General features: G+C 38.6%; 3 protein-coding genes across 6 annotated transcripts; all 3 read right to left on the reverse strand.

The window, feature by feature from the left end:
• Positions 1 to 395: 395 nt before the first annotated feature.
• Positions 396 to 3,109, reverse strand: LOC121644568 (guanine nucleotide-binding protein G(I)/G(S)/G(O) subunit gamma-5-like). The gene is made up of 3 exons (XM_041992609.1): positions 2,632 to 3,109; positions 1,044 to 1,186; positions 396 to 667 (listed from the first exon to the last, which is right to left on the reverse strand). Exons 1-2 carry the CDS (start codon positions 2,710 to 2,712, stop codon positions 1,061 to 1,063), a joined length of 207 nt encoding a protein of 68 aa, XP_041848543.1. The 5' UTR covers positions 2,713 to 3,109; the 3' UTR covers positions 396 to 667; positions 1,044 to 1,060.
• A 139-nt stretch (positions 3,110 to 3,248) lies between these two features.
• Positions 3,249 to 11,709, reverse strand: ssx2ipa (synovial sarcoma, X breakpoint 2 interacting protein a). Of its 4 annotated transcripts, none has more exons than XM_041992605.1 (14): positions 11,691 to 11,709; positions 10,256 to 10,393; positions 9,884 to 10,047; positions 9,454 to 9,660; positions 8,998 to 9,108; positions 8,765 to 8,900; positions 8,601 to 8,676; positions 8,323 to 8,503; positions 7,943 to 8,090; positions 4,591 to 4,721; positions 4,258 to 4,431; positions 4,050 to 4,164; positions 3,672 to 3,828; positions 3,249 to 3,421 (listed from the first exon to the last, which is right to left on the reverse strand). In XM_041992605.1, exons 2-14 carry the CDS (start codon positions 10,287 to 10,289, stop codon positions 3,286 to 3,288), a joined length of 1,770 nt encoding a protein of 589 aa, XP_041848539.1. In that variant the 5' UTR covers positions 10,290 to 10,393; positions 11,691 to 11,709; the 3' UTR covers positions 3,249 to 3,285. The 4 variants fall into 4 exon arrangements, with proteins under 4 accessions (XP_041848539.1, XP_041848538.1, XP_041848537.1 ...); XM_041992604.1 differs by lacking the exon at positions 11,691 to 11,709 and adding an exon at positions 11,599 to 11,617; XM_041992603.1 differs by lacking the exon at positions 11,691 to 11,709 and adding an exon at positions 11,586 to 11,604.
• A 244-nt stretch (positions 11,710 to 11,953) lies between these two features.
• mcoln3a (mucolipin TRP cation channel 3a) lies at positions 11,954 to 17,771 on the reverse strand. Its single transcript, XM_041992614.1, has 13 exons — positions 17,670 to 17,771; positions 16,911 to 17,136; positions 16,647 to 16,814; positions 16,403 to 16,556; positions 16,080 to 16,158; positions 15,910 to 16,006; positions 15,666 to 15,765; positions 15,364 to 15,476; positions 14,452 to 14,601; positions 14,185 to 14,286; positions 13,962 to 14,084; positions 13,629 to 13,835; positions 11,954 to 13,537 (listed from the first exon to the last, which is right to left on the reverse strand). Exons 1-13 carry the CDS (start codon positions 17,684 to 17,686, stop codon positions 13,391 to 13,393), a joined length of 1,683 nt encoding a protein of 560 aa, XP_041848548.1. The 5' UTR covers positions 17,687 to 17,771; the 3' UTR covers positions 11,954 to 13,390.
• Positions 17,772 to 18,516: the final 745 nt, after the last annotated feature.

An 18,516-nucleotide genomic window follows, 5' to 3' on the forward strand; every position in this document is an offset into this window, starting at 1 on the left:
CAATATCTTTTTGGTATTTAATAATTAAATATAATCATGTCTGATTTCAATGACAAATCTTCAAAAACTACAACTAGCTCTTAGTATGGGCCATCTACTAGCACACTAATAGACTGAGCAGACAGACTTGTTTTATGTTCTTCCTCTCTTTAATTCTCCATTTTTAAATTCACTTGCCCATGTGAAAAATTATATTATACTCAGGACTCATGGAATGACGTGACCTCCGACCAGCCCTTTTCATTGTGTCTGATGATATACAATACATGCCATCTGGTTGTTCTATCTCTAGAATATAATGCTGCATTTTATCAGCATCTATGTAAATATTACATGACTTGCAATAATCTATAAAGCAGTTCAAAAGGAGAAAAGAAATAAACAAAACCTTGGAGTAGTAAAGAATGGTTTTATTAATTTAATACAAAAGAGTCCAAAGTAGTAATGACTAAAACAGAACGATAGAAAAGGCACAATAATTTACTTAAAAATCACACTGTGCCATGAAAAAATAAAACTGTTCCATATTTTCTACTGTGGCTGAAAATAGATCTTTTTCCTCAAATGATTTCAATGTGTTCCACACTTGAGAGATCCCGTGGCAGTACAATGGCTTGGCATGAGGAGCAGTGTTGAGGTCAACATTTCCCTGTTGCATCTAGAAGGCCTGTAGAAAAAATAAATGGATAAAAGTCACAGGTTATAATGGAAATATTACATTTGGAATTTCGTTTAATTTGATGATTTTTTTTTTCTTTTGCTGTAAGACAAACACAGTCCACATTCTTTTGATGTTTATCCTATCAACTCCCTGCACTGAAATACAAACTGGTCACATTATAAGGTTTCTATTACAGTGAACAAGTTTACTTTAAAAGAAAATACTTAAAAAAAAAAAAAAAGAAACATCACACACTTTTCTCAGTACTTCAACTACTCTCCAGAGTTTTACACAAAGGTTTCTGGAAACTGTAGTAATTGCTGGCACTTCTGTGTAAGACAAGAGTATGAGCATGTGAATCAGTCATGTGTAGCTGACTTACAAATGAACACGGTGGTTTCACAAGAAGGAGCAGACCTTCTGCGGCCTGAAGGGGTTGGTGCTTGAAGACACACCAGTGAGCAGAGGGTCCTGCAAGGCATTCTGTGTGCAAAACTGCTGTAGGTCTGCAGCCGCTTGGGAAACCTGAAGGCAAAATAAATAAGTAAATAAATAAAAAATAATAGAACAGAATAGACAGATATGACTCAGGGAAATTTTTAACCAGATAAAGGGGCACGCTTCAGTTTTATACAAGGATACATTAGGCCCATTAACATGTAGAATCTGGTACCAGGTGTGTTTTTTAAGTACATATCTGGTCGTGGTTCCAAGCACGCCAAAAAATGTGACATCTACAGACCTCAGGCCACTGATCGGCCAAGGGAGGATGGTACTGGATGAGGTTTTAAAAACCCAGTAACAGAATTATGGGATTTGTAAGTGATCATCAACAAGACAAATGGCTACCTCCTGTCTGGAAAAAAAAAATAATAATAAAATAAAAAGCCATAGACCAAGTAGCAGCATTGCCTCAACATCCTTAATTGTTGTGTCATGCATGTGTCCATAAAATGATGTCATAGGACTTTTGGGCTATCTTGCTAAATCAAACCCACCCAGATTGAAATGGTGTTCAACTGTAATGGAAAACAACCTAGAGTCATGTAGGTAGTACTGGAACTGATACTTTTGAGTCTATTTAGCCAACGAACAACTACATAGCTCTGAGGGCAGAATTATTTTTAAAAATACGAAACTATAAAAATAACTATGTGACTGAAATCTTTTAAAACCACTAACTGGAGATGAATTCCTGCTGCCTCAATTTAGTTGCTTGCCAAATGGAAGTCCAAGAATAATTAAACATATATTATCCTTAGCAAAAAGACTAATGCCATGACAAAATACAATATTGTATTTTTTCCCGTCAAACTCTTGTAAAAAATAGTTGAATTCGAAATTCTGTGATGATACTCAGGTTGCTACTAGTTTTCCTGATAGACTATCTATTAAATTACAATAAATGAAAGAACAACATACGAAGAAGAATCATGGTAAAGGTGATTAATTTTATTTATTGTGAATTGAGAATTTATGACAAAGTGCTAGATGAGAAGTCACATTTTAACACTTTCCCCCCTCTTAACTTTTAAAAACCATCTCATATATATTATATTATTATAGTGCAACTTTCTATGACTAAATAAAAACATTAATGGATGACAAATTATATAGGAGAGATAGGAAACATCATCCTTTAAATATCCACCAGGCTGGTTTTCCCCAGTAGGTACATTATTTAACTTTTCCACGGCAACTTCTCAACTTTGCGGGCATCTTCTGATGCTACCACTACTACTACTACTACAGCTAGCTTGAAACGTCCAATTTATCTATTTTCCCCCCAGATGCTGAGTGATAATCATTAACATACCACTTAAAAAACGTTCCTCTTTAAAAACAACGCCCTGTTGCGCCTGTTGACTACGGGCTAACACCCTGCTAGCTTCCAGCACCAGTTAGCGTTGTTAGCGGATTAGGGTAACCGTCGAGATTTCTCTTCGTTATTTGACACAAATACCTCTCACCTTCACTCTGTTTATGCTCGCTTCAAAGCGGAGCTGTTGGACCACCTTCCTCATGGCTACCAGGTTGGAGGAACTGGACATTTTCACACGTTTTCAGTGAAATAAAAAAAGGACCAGAAGTGCTATTCTTAGGATGCTGCTGAAACAAAAGCAAAGATGATAACATCCGGGTTCCGGTTGTTGCTACCATTCTACTGGACACTAGGGGGCGCAATAGAAAACAAGACTTTTTTTTTTTCTTTGAAAAAAATCTTTATTGTGTCGTCACACCTGCAGAGTAGATAATTATCAATGACTTAAATTCTATAATTTAATTTACATTTCTTGATTTGTATAAAAACGTTATTTTCATTTTAACTGAAACTTAAAAATGGAATAATTTCCTTCAAAGTTCAAATCACTACAATGAATCCAGTTTAAAATGAATTGTCAGTGCTGCTCCATTTGGAGAAAAAAAAAACTAAGGGGAATGGAAAAAGACATTAACAATATCAGACTTATTAAAGTGCTTTCTTGTTTGATCAACTTCAGTGAATGATCTGCACGTTTATAGGGAAAACATCCATCAATGCTGATGGAACCATGAATGAAGCTCTCTAAGAAAGGAAAAAAAAAACAAAACAAGAAAACCATAAAAAAGGCACTAGATGTTCTCTAAGTTAGACTGTTCTGATCTCCATCCAATGAAAAAATTCTCAAGTCACCACTGCAAACTCTATTTTTTGACTTGGCCCGAGTGTCTCCATTTGTAATGGTGCTAGACTCCTGCCATCGTCCGCGATTTGAATGTCTGGTGGAATTGAAAAGGGAAAAAGATTCAGTCAACAAATGATTGACGTGATACAAAATAAAACACCTTTGGACACATGGTTTATTCCCTAATCATATACAGCCACTGTATGCATTATTTGTGTTACTTGAGCCCTTAAATACAAGATGATTTTCAATACTTCTTATATTGCACTGCTTTGAGGCGTTCCTGGTAAAATAGCATACAAGTTCAATTCCAGCACTGTGAAAGGAAATACAGATAGTATTACCTGCTGTCTGGTATCAGTTGGAGTGTCCTATAAAGTTCAGTTGTGGATGGTGGTGTAGCAGCACTTTGTGAATGTTTAGGAGTGGAGAATGTAGTGTATGCTGATGATTTGGCCAGCTGAGCTTTCACTGAAGACATTCTCATCTCTGGTTCACTTCCTGTAATGCAGGAGATCATAAAATCATAACTCAGTGGTAGATTTTATGTTGTGCATCAGATGTTCACATGAACTAAAATAAGAAAAATAAAATTCCGATGAATCATCTTTTGTCTTCTGTTGTCCTGCAAAAGATTTTTATCACTCCCCCCAAACTCCATCATGACATTTACCGTCAGTACAAATAACCCATAAAGTGTTTCTTTATAAACACTGACTTACTAATTGATAAGGCACTTTGACCATCTGATGAGGAACATCTACGGTCTGCAAAGGGAGTCATGTTCAAAAATTGGTTCTTAAGCCAAGCAGCCCGGTCTTCCTCAAAGGCCATTTTCTGTGTAATACAAAAATATTCACTGAAATGTAATGACAGCACTCATTCTACAAACTGAAATAGACTTAGTATCCCGTCTGAAGAACAGAGTACCTCTCGTCCCAGGCGAATAGCAGCTTCTGTGAAGTTCTTTCTCTCCCTCTCAAAGTTCTTCTTCTGCTCCTCAAAGAGCCTCCACTCCTCTTTGAGACGCTCCTTCTCCTCCAGTGTGTAGCAGTCATTAAGAAGAGCTGCTGTCTCATCATCAAACGATGTGTTGAGCTGTTGCTGAAAAAGCAAAAAGTTATCTTTTACAGCAAATGATTAATTTATATCTAGAAATAATTTTCATGAACAGACAAGGTTCATTTCTCCGAACTGCTTGTTCATCTCAATCTGAACTCATGAAGAGGAGCCCAGTATTGGTTTAAACTCAGCTCAGCTTACTTGGAGGAGAACTTGTTGTGCATGAATGAACTCTTTGCACTGTTGAACTTCACACCGCATCCTGTCCATTTCATCCTCATGAGTTTCCAAGGGTATCACCTCTTTGTTGGACTGATTCTGCACTTGAGAGGCTAAGTAAACAAAAAACACTCAATGGTTCCCATTTCTTTCCAGGCATACTGCAAGTGCTAATAGAAATCGATGCTGACTCATTGTCAGTGCTGATGAATGATGGTTTAAAAAAAATAAATATATATGTTATTTCTTTCAGTAAGAGGATTTAGTTCAGTAAGACATAGAAGAACTAAACTTAAGATCTGCTGTTTTAACCAGTGAACACATCCAGTTCACCAGCTGTTCTCCTGGCAGGAACACTTATGTTATCAATTAATTTAATAAATGTAACAGGAGAAAACAGCTTTTTTTTTTTTTTAACTGACATCATCATCACTTCATCATAACTTTGTAAACAGCTTGCAAGTTCACCACTAATACTGGGCTTACACTAAATGATTTTCACAGTCGCAGACTAAAAACGGAAGTCTTTAGTAAATCTTAGGAGTCTAACTGGAGTCACAGCACACTCCCATCATCTCGATTGTTAGGTTTATGGTGGTAATCTGTGCTGATTCATAACAGTCTTTCCCTAGTACATGGGTCTGTGACAATATCAAACATGTCTGATATTATCGCAGTACGTCAGGCTAAAGGACATCACATCTGACACTGTTATTAGCAACACAGGAGCACCCCAGGGGACGGTACTGGCCCCCCTCCTCTTCACACTCTACACCTCAGACTTCTGTTACAACTTAGAGTTGTGTCACATCCAGAAGTTTGCAGATGACACAGCCATCGTGGGGTGTATCAGGGATGACGGCGAGGACGGGTACAGGAATCTGGTCAGTGACTTTGTCACCTGGAGTCAGATGAACCATCTCCAGCTTAACACCTCAAAGACTAAGGAGCTGGTTATTGACTTCAGGAAGTCCAGCCCACAACCATGTCCAGTGGTCATCAGGGACGACAAGGTGGAGATTGTAGACAACTACAGGTACCTCGGGTTGTGGCTGGATAACAAGCTGGACTGAATATGCTGTACAAATCACCTGTACAAGAAGGGCCAAAGCCATCTGTACTTCCTGCGAAGACTGAGATCTTTCAACATCTGCAGGAAACTGCAGGATCAGTCTGTGGTGGCTAGTACGCTTTTTTTATGCTGTTGTCTGCTGGGGGGGTAACATGACAAAAAGGTGTGCTAACAGGCTGGAAAAACTCATCAGGCGGGCGGGCTCTGTAGTTGGCATGAAGCTGGACTCCCTGGTGACAGTGGCAGAGAGGAGATCACTAAAAAAAACTACTGGCTATTGTGAATGATGCCAGTCACCCTCTGCACACTGTCATCAGTGCACAGAGAAGCCTGACCAGTAACAGGCTGCTCCTCCCCAAGAGTAGGACCAACCGGCTCAGAGACTCCTTTGTCCCCCGAGCCATCAAAATGTACAACTCTGCATTAGGCAGGAGGGGGAGAGGGAGGTGTGCAGTCCGCCTAATACAACACATGCACAATGACCCATACAAACAGTTGCAATAACTTATATGTGCAATAGTGAACTAGGAATCTGTACCACCTCTACTGTGTGCAATGCTTGCTTATATTGTTTTATTTAACTTACCTTATTGTTATTATTGTTATATTTATTGCATTCTATTTGCCTCTATTTTGCTTTGTACCTGTATATATTGTGTCTTGTGCTTGTCCTGCTTTACTGTTGGTGTTGTATTGCTACTGGTACCCAAATTTCCCTGAGGGCTCTCCAAAGGGATTAATAAAGTATTTCTATTCTATTCTAAGTCGCAGTGGCGTAACACAACTAACAGATGAGCTCTGACAAAAGCAGAAAAATTAATCCTGAATGTCAGAACAGCAAAAACAGATGGAAAAAAAAATAGACAAACAAGAACCGCTGATGAAACATTGTAGGTGGACTGTCCAGAAAGAGGAGCGGATGGTTATTAAGAAGTAAATGTCTGCTGTGGATCATTTATGTGTTACAGTATAATGATCAAACAAATGAGAGAAGAATAGAAAAGAAAACTCATTCATCTCTCTAGATTCTGATGAGTTTGTGTAACACCCGGTGGAGATGCAAAGGCACACTTAATAATGATGTGTAATTTCCTATTGGTCCTTGAGGGAAACTGTCCCCTTGTTTAATTTGCTGTTCAATATCAACTGTCCAACAAATCACAAAAAACGCTAAGAATCTAGTTGTAGTCTTGTAAATAGCGATTCACAGTCCTTGTCAAATCTCAGTCTGAGATTAGGCTAAGACTTAAAACTCTAAACATTTGTCTTTAGATGTGAGCAGGTGTGGGCTGGTAGTTTTCTAGAGTCTTTTGCAAATCTTTTCAAAGTCTTCTAATGTAAACCCAGCATAACTTATTCATATGGATAAGATTTACTGGGTTAGATGGGTTTCTTTACTCAGAACAGGACCTCAGTGATGTGAAAGCTGAGCAGCTCACCGCAAATTTTAATCATCTTCTACGACATCTGATGAATGTCCTGCTGTGGTTGAACTGTCAATCATTTTTGGAAAGTTGGCAGCAATTTTTTTTTTAAGTTTCTCTGCACCTCCTCTCTGTTTTCTGTTTTCTCTCCTTGGTTCTGACAGGTAGCTGCCTTCACTGGCACAGAGGCAAACGGGGTTTACAGTATCTGACTGGTTCAGCTGGGGGTCAGTTAAGAACAGAACCAATGGGCTGCAGATCAATGGGCTTCATGGACCAGTAGTCAGGAAAGAAAGTTCTTTGCTATTTGCATGAATGAATAACTGGGTCTGAACCGTTTATCGCCGGGATGACCCGGTGGTAAGTGGGATGGGCAGAGTTCTTACTCCATTTAAACCGGGTGATCATCCGGGGAATCAGCTGGATGACCCGCTCAGATTCGACAGTTTGTTCAGCGAGAACTCCAGACTCTTTCCACCTGCCTCTTTCCCCTCCATTTAAGTGGCAAACTTCTCCTCCACTGCTCATCATTGCTTCTCCATGGGTCATCGCCCAGCTGACGGACCCGCTCAAGCACAGGGCCCATGAAAGGGGGAGGTGTTTAAAAATTTGAGTGTGCCGGCCCAGTGATAGTTGGGCCACCGATCTACTGAGTTTTATGACCCAGTCAGACCAATAAATAAACCGTGTTGGCCCCAAAACACCCCAACTCAGAGTAAATGCCGGTATGCCTGATGGCCAGTCCGTCCCTGCACATCAATATACTAATTGTACCAAGAAATAAAACTGGTACCAAAGGAAAATGTCTAAGCAGGATATGTATCAGAGGTGTTTGCACCTTGGTTATCCAATTTCTCCACATGGCTCCTCAGTTTCCTCCACTGCTGGCGGATGCTGTTGGCAAGTTGTTCCCTGGCATGCTCACAGGATTGGTCCAAAGTTTCCCTGCTAGTTTCTCCAGTCTTCTCCTCTCCATCTGAGTCACCCTGCAGCAAAACAATAGAAATAACTTTTACCTGTAAGCATACAGGTATAATGTAATTTAATCTGAACAAAAAAAGGATGGTCAAATATTTGGGCATGGGAATGTTTGGGCAGGTGTGTCAAAACTCTTGACTAGAAACGTACATGAAACTGCTCCAGTGGGATTTACTGTGATGAGTAAAGATATGGTTAAACTCCAGTTAAATGATTAGATCTTTTTCATAAATCAGATACCTGTTCCTGACCGTCATCAGCAGTGGCTCCTCTGGCAGATGGCTGGCGTGGACTCAGAATATGCATCATCTCCTTCTTCATCTGCTGGAGGACTTTCTTAAGCTCAGCGTTCTCCAACATCAGGGACCTCTGACTTGCCTCATAGTCACTGAGCAAAGATTTGTACATCTCTCCCTCGTGGCTGCAGACAGCAGTGTACAAATACACATTTCTGATTGAGAAAAAGAAAAAAAAAACATTTATAAGCTGAACATGTGACTAGGTGGCTTTCATAATACCTGGCTGTTGCTTTTGCAGTCCTCCAGTGGCTCCTTTTTCCGTCCGACCGTCCCAAGCAATTCAGAACATCAATGGCTATATATAAAAATATGAAGATAGACATTATTTGTTCAAAAGGTTTAGACAATTACATATAAAGTGTTGTCAAAGAAGGCAAGTTTACCTAGTTTTTTATCCTTTCTATCAACCAGTAGCTGACTGAGGCGTTCCTTCAGCTTTGCAGATTCCCTTTCTTTTCTCTTGGCATCATGACTGTATTGAGAGGCACGGCTGGCAATGACACTCTGGAGTTTTTGAACCTGTTAACCCATTTAAGTTTGTTATGCTTTTGCTTTATCAAATAAACATTTGCAAACAGAGCTACTTTATGCTTATAGAATAAAGGAAAAGCTCCACCTCATCTTTTTCGGTTTTTAAACAGCTCTGCAACGTCTTGATTTTGAGTTGCAGCTGCCTCTCTGTCTCATGTAGACCCGACTTCTCTCTTATGGACAATTCCAACTGGTCCTGAAGGGAAATTAACAACAGAGCAATTAGTTCAAGGTTAAAACTGCACAAGTGGATTCTCTAGTGACCTGCACTTCATTCTAAAAGTAGCTGTGCCATTTTGCGGAATAAATGAAACAACCTGTATTTATATAGGGCTATCAACAATAGTCTTATATGCATGTCAGTTTTATATTTAAAATACATTTTCAAGGCTGTGAAATGTATAACTGCACCTTTACTCCAGGTCATCATTATATAAAATGTAGGCCACAGCTGAGTCAAGAGATATGAAAAATACTTTCTTGTCTTGAAAGTGAACAAACAGTGAAGTTTGTCCATGAGACATCCTCCAGAGATACATGCCTTAAGTCTGGAATTGCTCATCTGCATATGCTCCATCGTGCTGGATTTCTTCAGCTGTTCCTTTTCCAGCTCCTCTAAATGACACATACTTCGTCTGTGAATCTGAAGCAATTCATACATGGTATTTAGAGCTGGCACTACTTTCAGGCTGCTTCCCCCTGGTGAACCGGCTTCAATACATGTGGAGAGGCCCAGTGAGGAAAGCTCCTATGAAAGAATGAGGACTTGTGTTATTGTGACAGGGTTTAATAACATTACATCTAAAGAAGATAAAGAGCTTTAGACTGGATGGAAAAAAATATCATTTACATGAACACACTTGTCAAAAATGAAAGCCCAACCTTACATGAAGCTTTTAACTACATGAAAGAATTTAATTTTTGTAAAACACTATATCTAAACCGGAGGTTTTTTTTTGTGTTTTTTTTACCTGATTGATGTATGAAATGCATTGAGGAATATTATTGTCGGTGCAAAAGGCACTTATGACACTATAAGAGCTTTTGGACAAGGGAAAAGAGTACGACAACACAAGGTTGTTCTGTCTTGAGGGGGACATCGTCACATGTGATATGCTGGAGATCTCATAGTTTTCTGAAAGCAGAAAAAAAAGGAAAAATATTGTAAATGTTGGTACACTGGCTCTATTGTTCTTTCTTCAGATATACTCAAACTAAATCACTGCTCAAAATGAGAACAAAAATGTGGGCCACCTCAAGCAGATCCCAAAATAGGCACTGCTGATGGGCCTTTCTATTTTTGAAACATTCAAGCACATGCAACCCCATTAGAGAAAAATTACCCATAGATGACTCAGTTGTCCACTGCTCTCCCATATCACTGAAACCACTGGACAAAGGGGTGTGAGGTCATAAGTTATCACCAGGGAGGTGGATTAATAGTCAGGCGGTGGATCAGAATATCCCATTGGAACACAGCCCTGCAACAGAGCATCAAATAGTGAGATAGACCAGCAAAAGATAATCTGGGTTACACCCACACAGGATTAACTGTTAGATGTGTGCCAGCAGGGAATAGACTGGGGTTGAAGCACCTCTCCTATTGGCCACTGGTATAGCAACTGCTGGGCAGTAAGATGATCTAAGGCTCAAGTAAAAGGATTTACTAAGATAAAAAATGAGACAATCCACTACAGAATTACTCAACCTTAAAGTGTGTGCTAGTGTGTTTGTGCCTTTTACACTGTTGTGCCCTCACGTTATCATTATGAAACAGGACACACTCTGGTAAAACTGGCTGAAGCAGCTAGGAGCCACTCCTATTACTGTACAGCTGAACTTGTGCTCGGTAATTGTTTTCACGTTGCGTTGACGAACAAAAAGGAAAATCTTGTATTTGTGTTCAGGAATGCAACAGCAAATGCAGCCTGTGAGACATACTCCGCAAAACTGGCTTACTGTGTAATGCCAATGCATGTCTGTCTCTTGAGTTCTTATCAGGTAAACCAGAAAACATACACAACTTTATCACAAGTTGCACCGACTGAGGCGTAAATGCATTCAAGTGCACCTCAGTGTTATACAGTGGAAATATGGTAAGGTAGTAAAGGGTAACGATGGCTATATTTAGTTAGCCCGTTTGCTAAACCAAGTGTATAAGCCCCTTTTCATGGCGGAAAAACATCAATGTCTAGTGTCGTCACTTCATACCTGTGCTACCAACGCATTCACACTATGCGTTATAAATCCCACAAGAGCGAAAATCAACAACATAACCTTTAATCACGCCTGAATGCTAACCATTAACAGCTATGCGAAATTCACACACACAATAAACATACTCACTGTGGGGAATAAAATGGGTCAACAACACTCGAGTTTCCAAGTTTGGAGGTAGTCGTAAAATTAACCAGTCCCCCCTTCATCAAAAACACCTGTAGCTTTCGCACCGAGTTCTTTTATCATTTTGCCAGCGGCAACAATTACCACTTGAAACAACACCTAAACGCAGTCATGACGTGATAAACACCAGGAAGGTTTTCAAACAGGTTATGTCAAGCAGCCGCTGCAGTTTTTTTAAGCCTGCTCCTTCTGTGCCTTCCAAACAAACTGTTTTGTTATTGGAGGAGGCGTTGTTAGGCATCCAGTATGCGAGCCGCATATTGGACGTACATGTGTGACGTACGTGGCCATGCAGATGAGAATCGTTGTCAAATATCAGACAGCAAAAAGGACTGCAACGCTTCCCTGTGGCAACATTAGGAAAGTTTCACCAACCGTGCACTACCACTTTCCCTTTTAAATACAAAGTTCACCAACTTCGGTCCTCGAGGGCAATTACCTCATGGTTTTAGAGGTTTCCCTGCCTCAACACACTGAACTCAAATTAATCGCTCGAGTAGAACTTGATAGCAAGCTGTAGGAGAACCATTTAATTTAAATAAGGTATGTGTGTTGCAGGTTGGAAACATCAGTGGCCCTCCAGGACTGGAGTTGGTAATCCTTGCTATAATGACGTAACGACATTACAAGCATTCACAAACACACAACTATATTTATTTAGAAATAAATATCACATTTGTATAACTATTACAAAGTAATTTGGCTAAATACCATACACACAGTTTGCATAAATATTTGAGATCCTCTTCGAAGTAACACATTTTATGCTTTCCATAGCTGTTAGTGAAAATGCTTGAAAGCTAAAATAGAATTTGCTATGAGAGAAAAGATTACTTAAATTAAAATCAAAGTACACTTATACGTAAGTATGGTCAAATCAATTTGTTGAGAGGTGCAAAAAAGACAAGTAGTTAAAACAAATCATACTTAAAAGAGATATACTTCTGAAAAATGTCTGCAATACGAGGGGATGAAGCGAAATATAAAAAAATGACTATTTTTAAACAATAATTACAAGTTATATTCCAGTAAATGAAGATAGTGTGCTCGACTGAAGTGCTCCGAAAAGCTGTACAGGGTCAAATTAGAAAGGTTTCAACTCAGATTTCGTGTTGACTGGGAGGAAAAAAGACTACTCAATACCTTAACATATGAAGTTTAATAATTTACTGCATAAGTTTCCAGCACTGTAAGTAAAACTTGAGGCTGCACAATATGTATATATATATATATATATAAATCATATAGGGTATCTGTATATAAAAAAAATGTAAAAAATGAAACATTATTGCAAAGATGACGTCAAGATGACACAAAGGCTTGCAGTCACGTAGTCAATAAAGGGAAAAAACTCTACTTTTGTGAATGCTGTACAACTAATCATCATGCATAGGTGCAGAAATGGATGCAGCCTTTTATACATACATATATATACATACCGCTTACTTTTTATACTAGATATACTGCTTTGTAAGGTGATGGGGCAACTGGAGCCTAACCCAGCATTTAGCAGGTGAGAGGCAGGGTACACCCTGGACAGGTCACCAGTCCATCGCAGGGCCAACACAGAGAGACTAACAACCATTAACACTGACTCCTAGGAAGAATTTAGAGTAACCAATTAGCCTAACATACACTCTTTTGGACCGTGGGAGGAAGCCAGAGTACCCAGAGAGAGCCCACGGATATATGGGGAGAACTTGCCAACTCCACACAGAAAGATCACTGTTCGACCCTCCTCCCAGTCGAGGCTCAAACCAGTGACCTTCATGCTGTGAGGCCATGGTGCTCCACAATTTTGAGGGTTAAATCAAACCACCACACCACCGTGCAGTCCATGAAATTAGCATATCCCATTGCAATACCTAACAATTATATAGCATACACTATTTTTTTCTAACATCATGCAACGCTAGAGAAACCTGAAGTAAAAGTTTTTATTTATTTTTTTATTTTTTTTTAACTACTCAAGCACTGTTTAAGTAATTTAGGTAATTCAACTATTTGGACTCTGTGGGGTATTTTATACTCCTATCAGACCTTGTTTGTTCTCACTTTGAAGACATTACATCCTTTCATTTAAACCAAAAGCAATCACATGGAGATACACAGCAGGTTGAAGGCTCTTCATTGGTCTGATATCTTCCAGACTCAGCCTGGTCCCTGCACTCTGCAATAAAGGCATAAAGCTCAGACACTGGTTCCTTGTCTTTCTGGTGGTGCTGAAAAAGAACCATTATAAAATACATAATTAGGACATTCAAGTTCAAGGAAAATAATTACAAGATATCTGTAAGACTGGCTCACACTGACTTTGATGGTTTCATAGGTGTCAGTGATGAGAGCGATGAACAAACTGACCACCATGTAGATGAAGAGGGAGATGTAGGAGTAGAGGTAAAGCCGGCTGAAAAGCCACACCATATAGTTCTTGTCGCTCATCTTCAGGAAGGTGGCATACATGTCATCTCCATTGATAAGAGAGAAGAGGCACTCTGTCACCCTGTCAAGTGTTCGGAACTGAAAAGATATTTTGATAATGATTTAATAAATCGGTGACTGGTTTGATGCCAGAGCAAAGCACCTGGGTGGTTGGGGAAAATTATTAGACCATGCCAACCCTTGAATGGATTATAATTTTTGTACCTTGTCATGGTAAGGTCCAAGGACAATCCAGCCACAGAAACAGTACCCGAAGTAAATCATGGCAGCACAACAGCAGAATCGGATTACATTTGGAAAAGCCGCCCTCAGGGTTAAGATTAAGATCTGAAAAGAAAATACCTTTCTTTAATTTCCTCTGGATATGCATTTGCTATTTGGACAATGCATTATTCAAAACAGAAAAAAGTGCCATGAATGTTCTTACATTGTATTTCTTGAAGAAACCAAGGTAGCGGATAACACCAATCCAGACAAGCATTGTGGCTGTTCCCAGCAATATACTACAAACATCATAGTTGGTCAGGAACTGCAGAAAGAAAGAAAATTCTCATACTAACATTACAAGAGCTTAATTGTTCAAGCAAAATTGATTATAAGTGCTGATTTCAGCTCCTTCATGTAATCAGGTTTATCCTAAAAGACAGCTTGATTCCTACAATAAATAATGGGAGACAATGAAGATAAAACAAACCTTTGTTTGTATTCCTATTTTCAGCACTGACCCCACAATGGTCAACGTATCGCTGACAATGATGAGGATATACCAGCCATTCACAAACTCCATGCGGTCTGACCAAGTTACAGTTTTATTGTAGTAGGCATGGAAGAAAACGTTGAACTCCTACATATGAGAAATTCACAAGGTGTAAAAGGCTAAACAAAGAAAAACATTTTTCATCCTAATTTTTGAGTTGCACAATTTCCAAAAGAAATTAATGCATATTTTAACATATGAGCTGTTATTTTTAATCTAAAAAGAAGAGTTTATGGATGTCATCATCCATCAACAGGTCAGTGGTTGTATTGCAAACTCCAACCATCTTAAAGTTAGATTCACATTTCTTTTTTGTAAGTTAAAAAAACACAAAAAGATACTAAATTACAGAAACAAAACCAAAAGGAGCAGTAAAGTAACCACAAAATAAAGGCAAACAAATACAAATAAATCAAGGAAATCGTAAAAAAAAGATGCAAAACAAAATATGTGAAATGGACACAAATGAGGGCAAATTCAGAGCAAGTTCAGATAAAACCGCTGTCAGACTGAAGAACATCAAGGAAGCTTGTAAGCACTCCTGATAGATCAAAATAACCTGCAAAGAGCTGTACAACACTTGCAAACAGACTACAAAGATCAGAAAGAAACACAAAATTAAGTGATTAGAAAAACTGACCAAAAGGACATTAAAACGTAATACATAAAATAAAAAATAATTAAATTTATTTGAAGGTAAAAATGTAGCTGAGCCAGCATGGACATGCAACCACAATGAGATGCAAAGAAGGCTAAGAAAAACAGCGAAGAGACATCAAAGCATGAGATGCAAACTGTCTCTTGTCTCTTTCAGTCAGCCTATTAGACACTCAGCATGCTGTAACTTACAAACTGGAGTTGGATGCCACTGATGACAGATCGCATGCAGAGGATGAGAGAGGCGAAGCAGGCGAGGATGACCACAGAATCAAATGACAAAAGGAGATAATTGATCTTCCCAGCTGGAAATCAGAGTCACATTTCTAGTCAGTATAGTAGGGATATTTAAAAAAAAAACAAAACAAAACAAACAAAGCAGTGATATCATACTGTAGGTGTGAACTGAAGCACAATAAAAACCTCTGTGCCCCTCTGTTGGCTTTGCAAGCAATCAAGCCTACTTAACTGCATGAGTTTGGGTAAAAACTTACAACTGCCTTCCATGTTCCAGTCCCTGCATTCAAAAATTCTAACATGGCTTTTAACACTAATGTTGATCTTCCCGCTGTGTGCTCGATTATCAAATACAATCTGTGTAAACAAAAAAAAAAGGATTTTGTCAGAGACACGGTTTGTAAAATGTGTTGTAACAAGTTCTTCTTTCAGTTATTAGTTGGTACATCCCATAAACTCAGTACAGGATGTGGCATTTTACAGAAACTGCCAACAACCAACCTCTACATGGAAGTCATAACAGTCTGGTAGCTCGTGGTGCCGCACAGTCTGCAGATTGATGGTTTTCAGAGTGAGGTAGATTTTCACTGATAGCAGCCTTGACAGGTAAACATAAATTAGCAGCAGCACGCTTACCACCTGCCATCAAACCTGTCTTTTCAGTTACCCACCTCTTGAAATCTAAGGAGAAGTTTTTCTGTGCTGCCAAACTACCGTTCAGCAACTTCACTGGGTATATGGAAATACATTCTGTGAGGAGGAAGAAGGTATTCAGATTCATCGGATAGCATCACAGAGGGAATAACTCACTATAAATCCCTAGAATATACCATTTCCCCTTTTCATGTCACATGAGGAAGTCTACATTGTGACTATTTTCCATTTTTTTTGCCAGCGAATCAGCTTTTTGAAATAAATCTTGCATAAAATATTAAGCATGGGTACACTGTGCAGTGATAGAAAAAATTCCAGTTATAACTTTGAGCTTTTGTACCTTGATCAATATGTGGATCAATATCAAAGGTATCCTTCCCAGGATTGATGCTGCTGTTTTTATAAAGTACTTGACATATGGACAGAGGCGTGTACTTGTCATCAACCTTCTCATATGCAAGATTGCCAACAGTCAGGTCCTGGAGATTGGTGTACTGAAAAAAAGTGGAAAATAGCTTTAATGCAACTACATTCTAAACAAAAGACAATGAGCAATCTGTGTTCGTGAAGTAGATTTTCAGTACCCTGTCGATTATATAGTAGATGTGGTCATAAACATCTGTTTTAGTGTAAAGTGCGTAGCTTCTCTGCCAGTGATCTTTGTATCCTTTGAGGAATAGATGTTTGAACGTCATCAGATTTTCCTCTTTGAATGTGACCATCATTTCATTGCTCAGGCCGAAAGAGACCAACTGATTGCAAAATGAACAAATAAAACCACGATGAGACAAATAGCTACTCTGTGAGCACTCACATTTAATGATGAATCAAAGGATACTTTAAGCTACCTGGGCTGTAATGATAGCAATTTTTAATAGTTGTAACATTAATTTCCACGGTTTCCGACCTCTGGCTCTGTACTTCTCACAGGGATTCATAAAGAAGTACTTGAGCCTCCGTCTGAAATCCTCCACCGCCTTCGACCCCAGAGTTTGAGTGCTCCACCTGCAGTGGCCATTTCTCCTCCTTTCCTCGGACTTGGCAGCCAACAGTGGTTCAGATTCCTCCATTAACCTCAGGTGCAAAACAGAAAAGTTTAAAGGTGAACATTCACAGTTAATCAGAAATCTCATTGAGACAAGGAAAGAGTTCAGCCATTCCAGTCATTCTGATGCTAATCAGACTGGTTCTCCTGCATACGTTCACTTATGCCATCCTCTCTGCTGTCAGTTAAATTTTATACAGAAGTGCATACTAATCATGCTACATGTATAATGTTCTAAGAAACCACAGACGTATTTTTTGTGTGATTATTAATAATATGTCTGTTACTTCCTGAAGCACAAATGACCACAACACCGAGCACAAATGAGAGGGTGAATGTACAAATTTTATTGATCTATTAAACAAAAATATAATCAAACTGTTAGTGTACTTGTAGTATTTGAATAGTATTGGGGAAAAAGCCAGGCACTTAAATTTGATATTATTTTTGTCATCTTGGTCTGTGTCATAGCTTTACATGTATTCAGTCATATTTTTGCAAACTACTAATAAACTAAATGAAATACTACAAACATGTATGATGATAATAATAGATGCGTTACCTGCTAACACCTGTCATGTACCAGTGATCCACAGAGCTGTCGTCCACTACTCAGGGCTTCTGTGCTGTTTATGAAGACTGGGTGGTGCCGTCACTACAACCTTCACCACAGTGACTGTCATTCTTCTGTGTCATCTTTAGTTATTCCAGTTTTTCCAAAAAGAAAGAAAGAAAGAAAGAAAAAGCAAGCTTCCAGATATACATGCTGCACAAGCTGATCGTGTAGATTACAGAGGATACCACAGTGTGTGTACTAATGGATAATTACTGTATTCCAAAGTCATCTAGTTCTTTGTAGAAAGTGCTAACAATTAAAAGGAGCGATGACTGACATCTATGGTGGGTGAACGTTTATGACACAACACCATAGCCAACAATACAACATTTTAGGGAAAATGCCAGAACGAAAAGATAAAGAGCACAAAATAGCTCAAAAAGCAAGGTTTAGAAAAAAAAGTAAGAAGAAAGGCAAATATGAAAGACATTTAAGTAACTCAATACACAAAAACCTACCTCTTGTATGTGAAAGTGCTATATAAGTAACGATTGATTTGATTTCACAAGACATTAAAAAAGCAAAGAGAAAATTCAAAACAACACAGCAGAAAACATAATATTCAAAATGTTCTAAAACTCAAAAAACCCAAAATCTGGTAAAAAAAAAAAAAAAAAAAAAAAAAGCAGAAAATGCATTTATTAATTTTATTTCACCTTTTAATTTCCTAAAATGTATGTCTAGTGAGATGGTTTGGTTTTTTGTCGCTTTGTTTCCTGTTTTCTAACATTTTTTTTATTTTGCATTTACTCTATTCTGAAATTTCTTATTTTGTTCCTCCAGGCATCCAGAG

The sequence above is a fragment of the Melanotaenia boesemani genome, chromosome 8 (assembly GCF_017639745.1).
Source record: "Melanotaenia boesemani isolate fMelBoe1 chromosome 8, fMelBoe1.pri, whole genome shotgun sequence".
Classification (NCBI taxonomy): Eukaryota; Metazoa; Chordata; class Actinopteri; order Atheriniformes; family Melanotaeniidae; genus Melanotaenia; species Melanotaenia boesemani.

Coding starts and splice junctions, on each gene's coding strand:
- LOC121644568 (XM_041992609.1), bottom strand. CDS start 2,712: ATGTCCAGTTCCTCCAACCTGGTAGCCATGAGGAAGGTGGTCCAACAG. Junction 1,187..2,631: donor CGAGCATAAACAGAGTGAAG/GTGAGAGGTATT, acceptor TTTTGCCTTCAG/GTTTCCCAAGCGGCTGCAGA.
- ssx2ipa (XM_041992605.1), bottom strand. CDS start 10,289: ATGGGAGAGCAGTGGACAACTGAGTCATCTATGG. Junction 9,109..9,453: donor TGAGCAATTCCAGACTTAAG/GCATGTATCTCT, acceptor ATTTCCCTTCAG/GACCAGTTGGAATTGTCCAT. Junction 4,165..4,257: donor CTATTCGCCTGGGACGAGAG/GTACTCTGTTCT, acceptor TGTATTACACAG/AAAATGGCCTTTGAGGAAGA.
- mcoln3a (XM_041992614.1), bottom strand. Junction 15,766..15,909: donor GTTATGACTTCCATGTAGAG/GTTGGTTGTTGG, acceptor TTGTTTACACAG/ATTGTATTTGATAATCGAGC. Junction 14,602..15,363: donor GTGGCATCCAACTCCAGTTT/GTAAGTTACAGC, acceptor TCTCATATGTAG/GAGTTCAACGTTTTCTTCCA.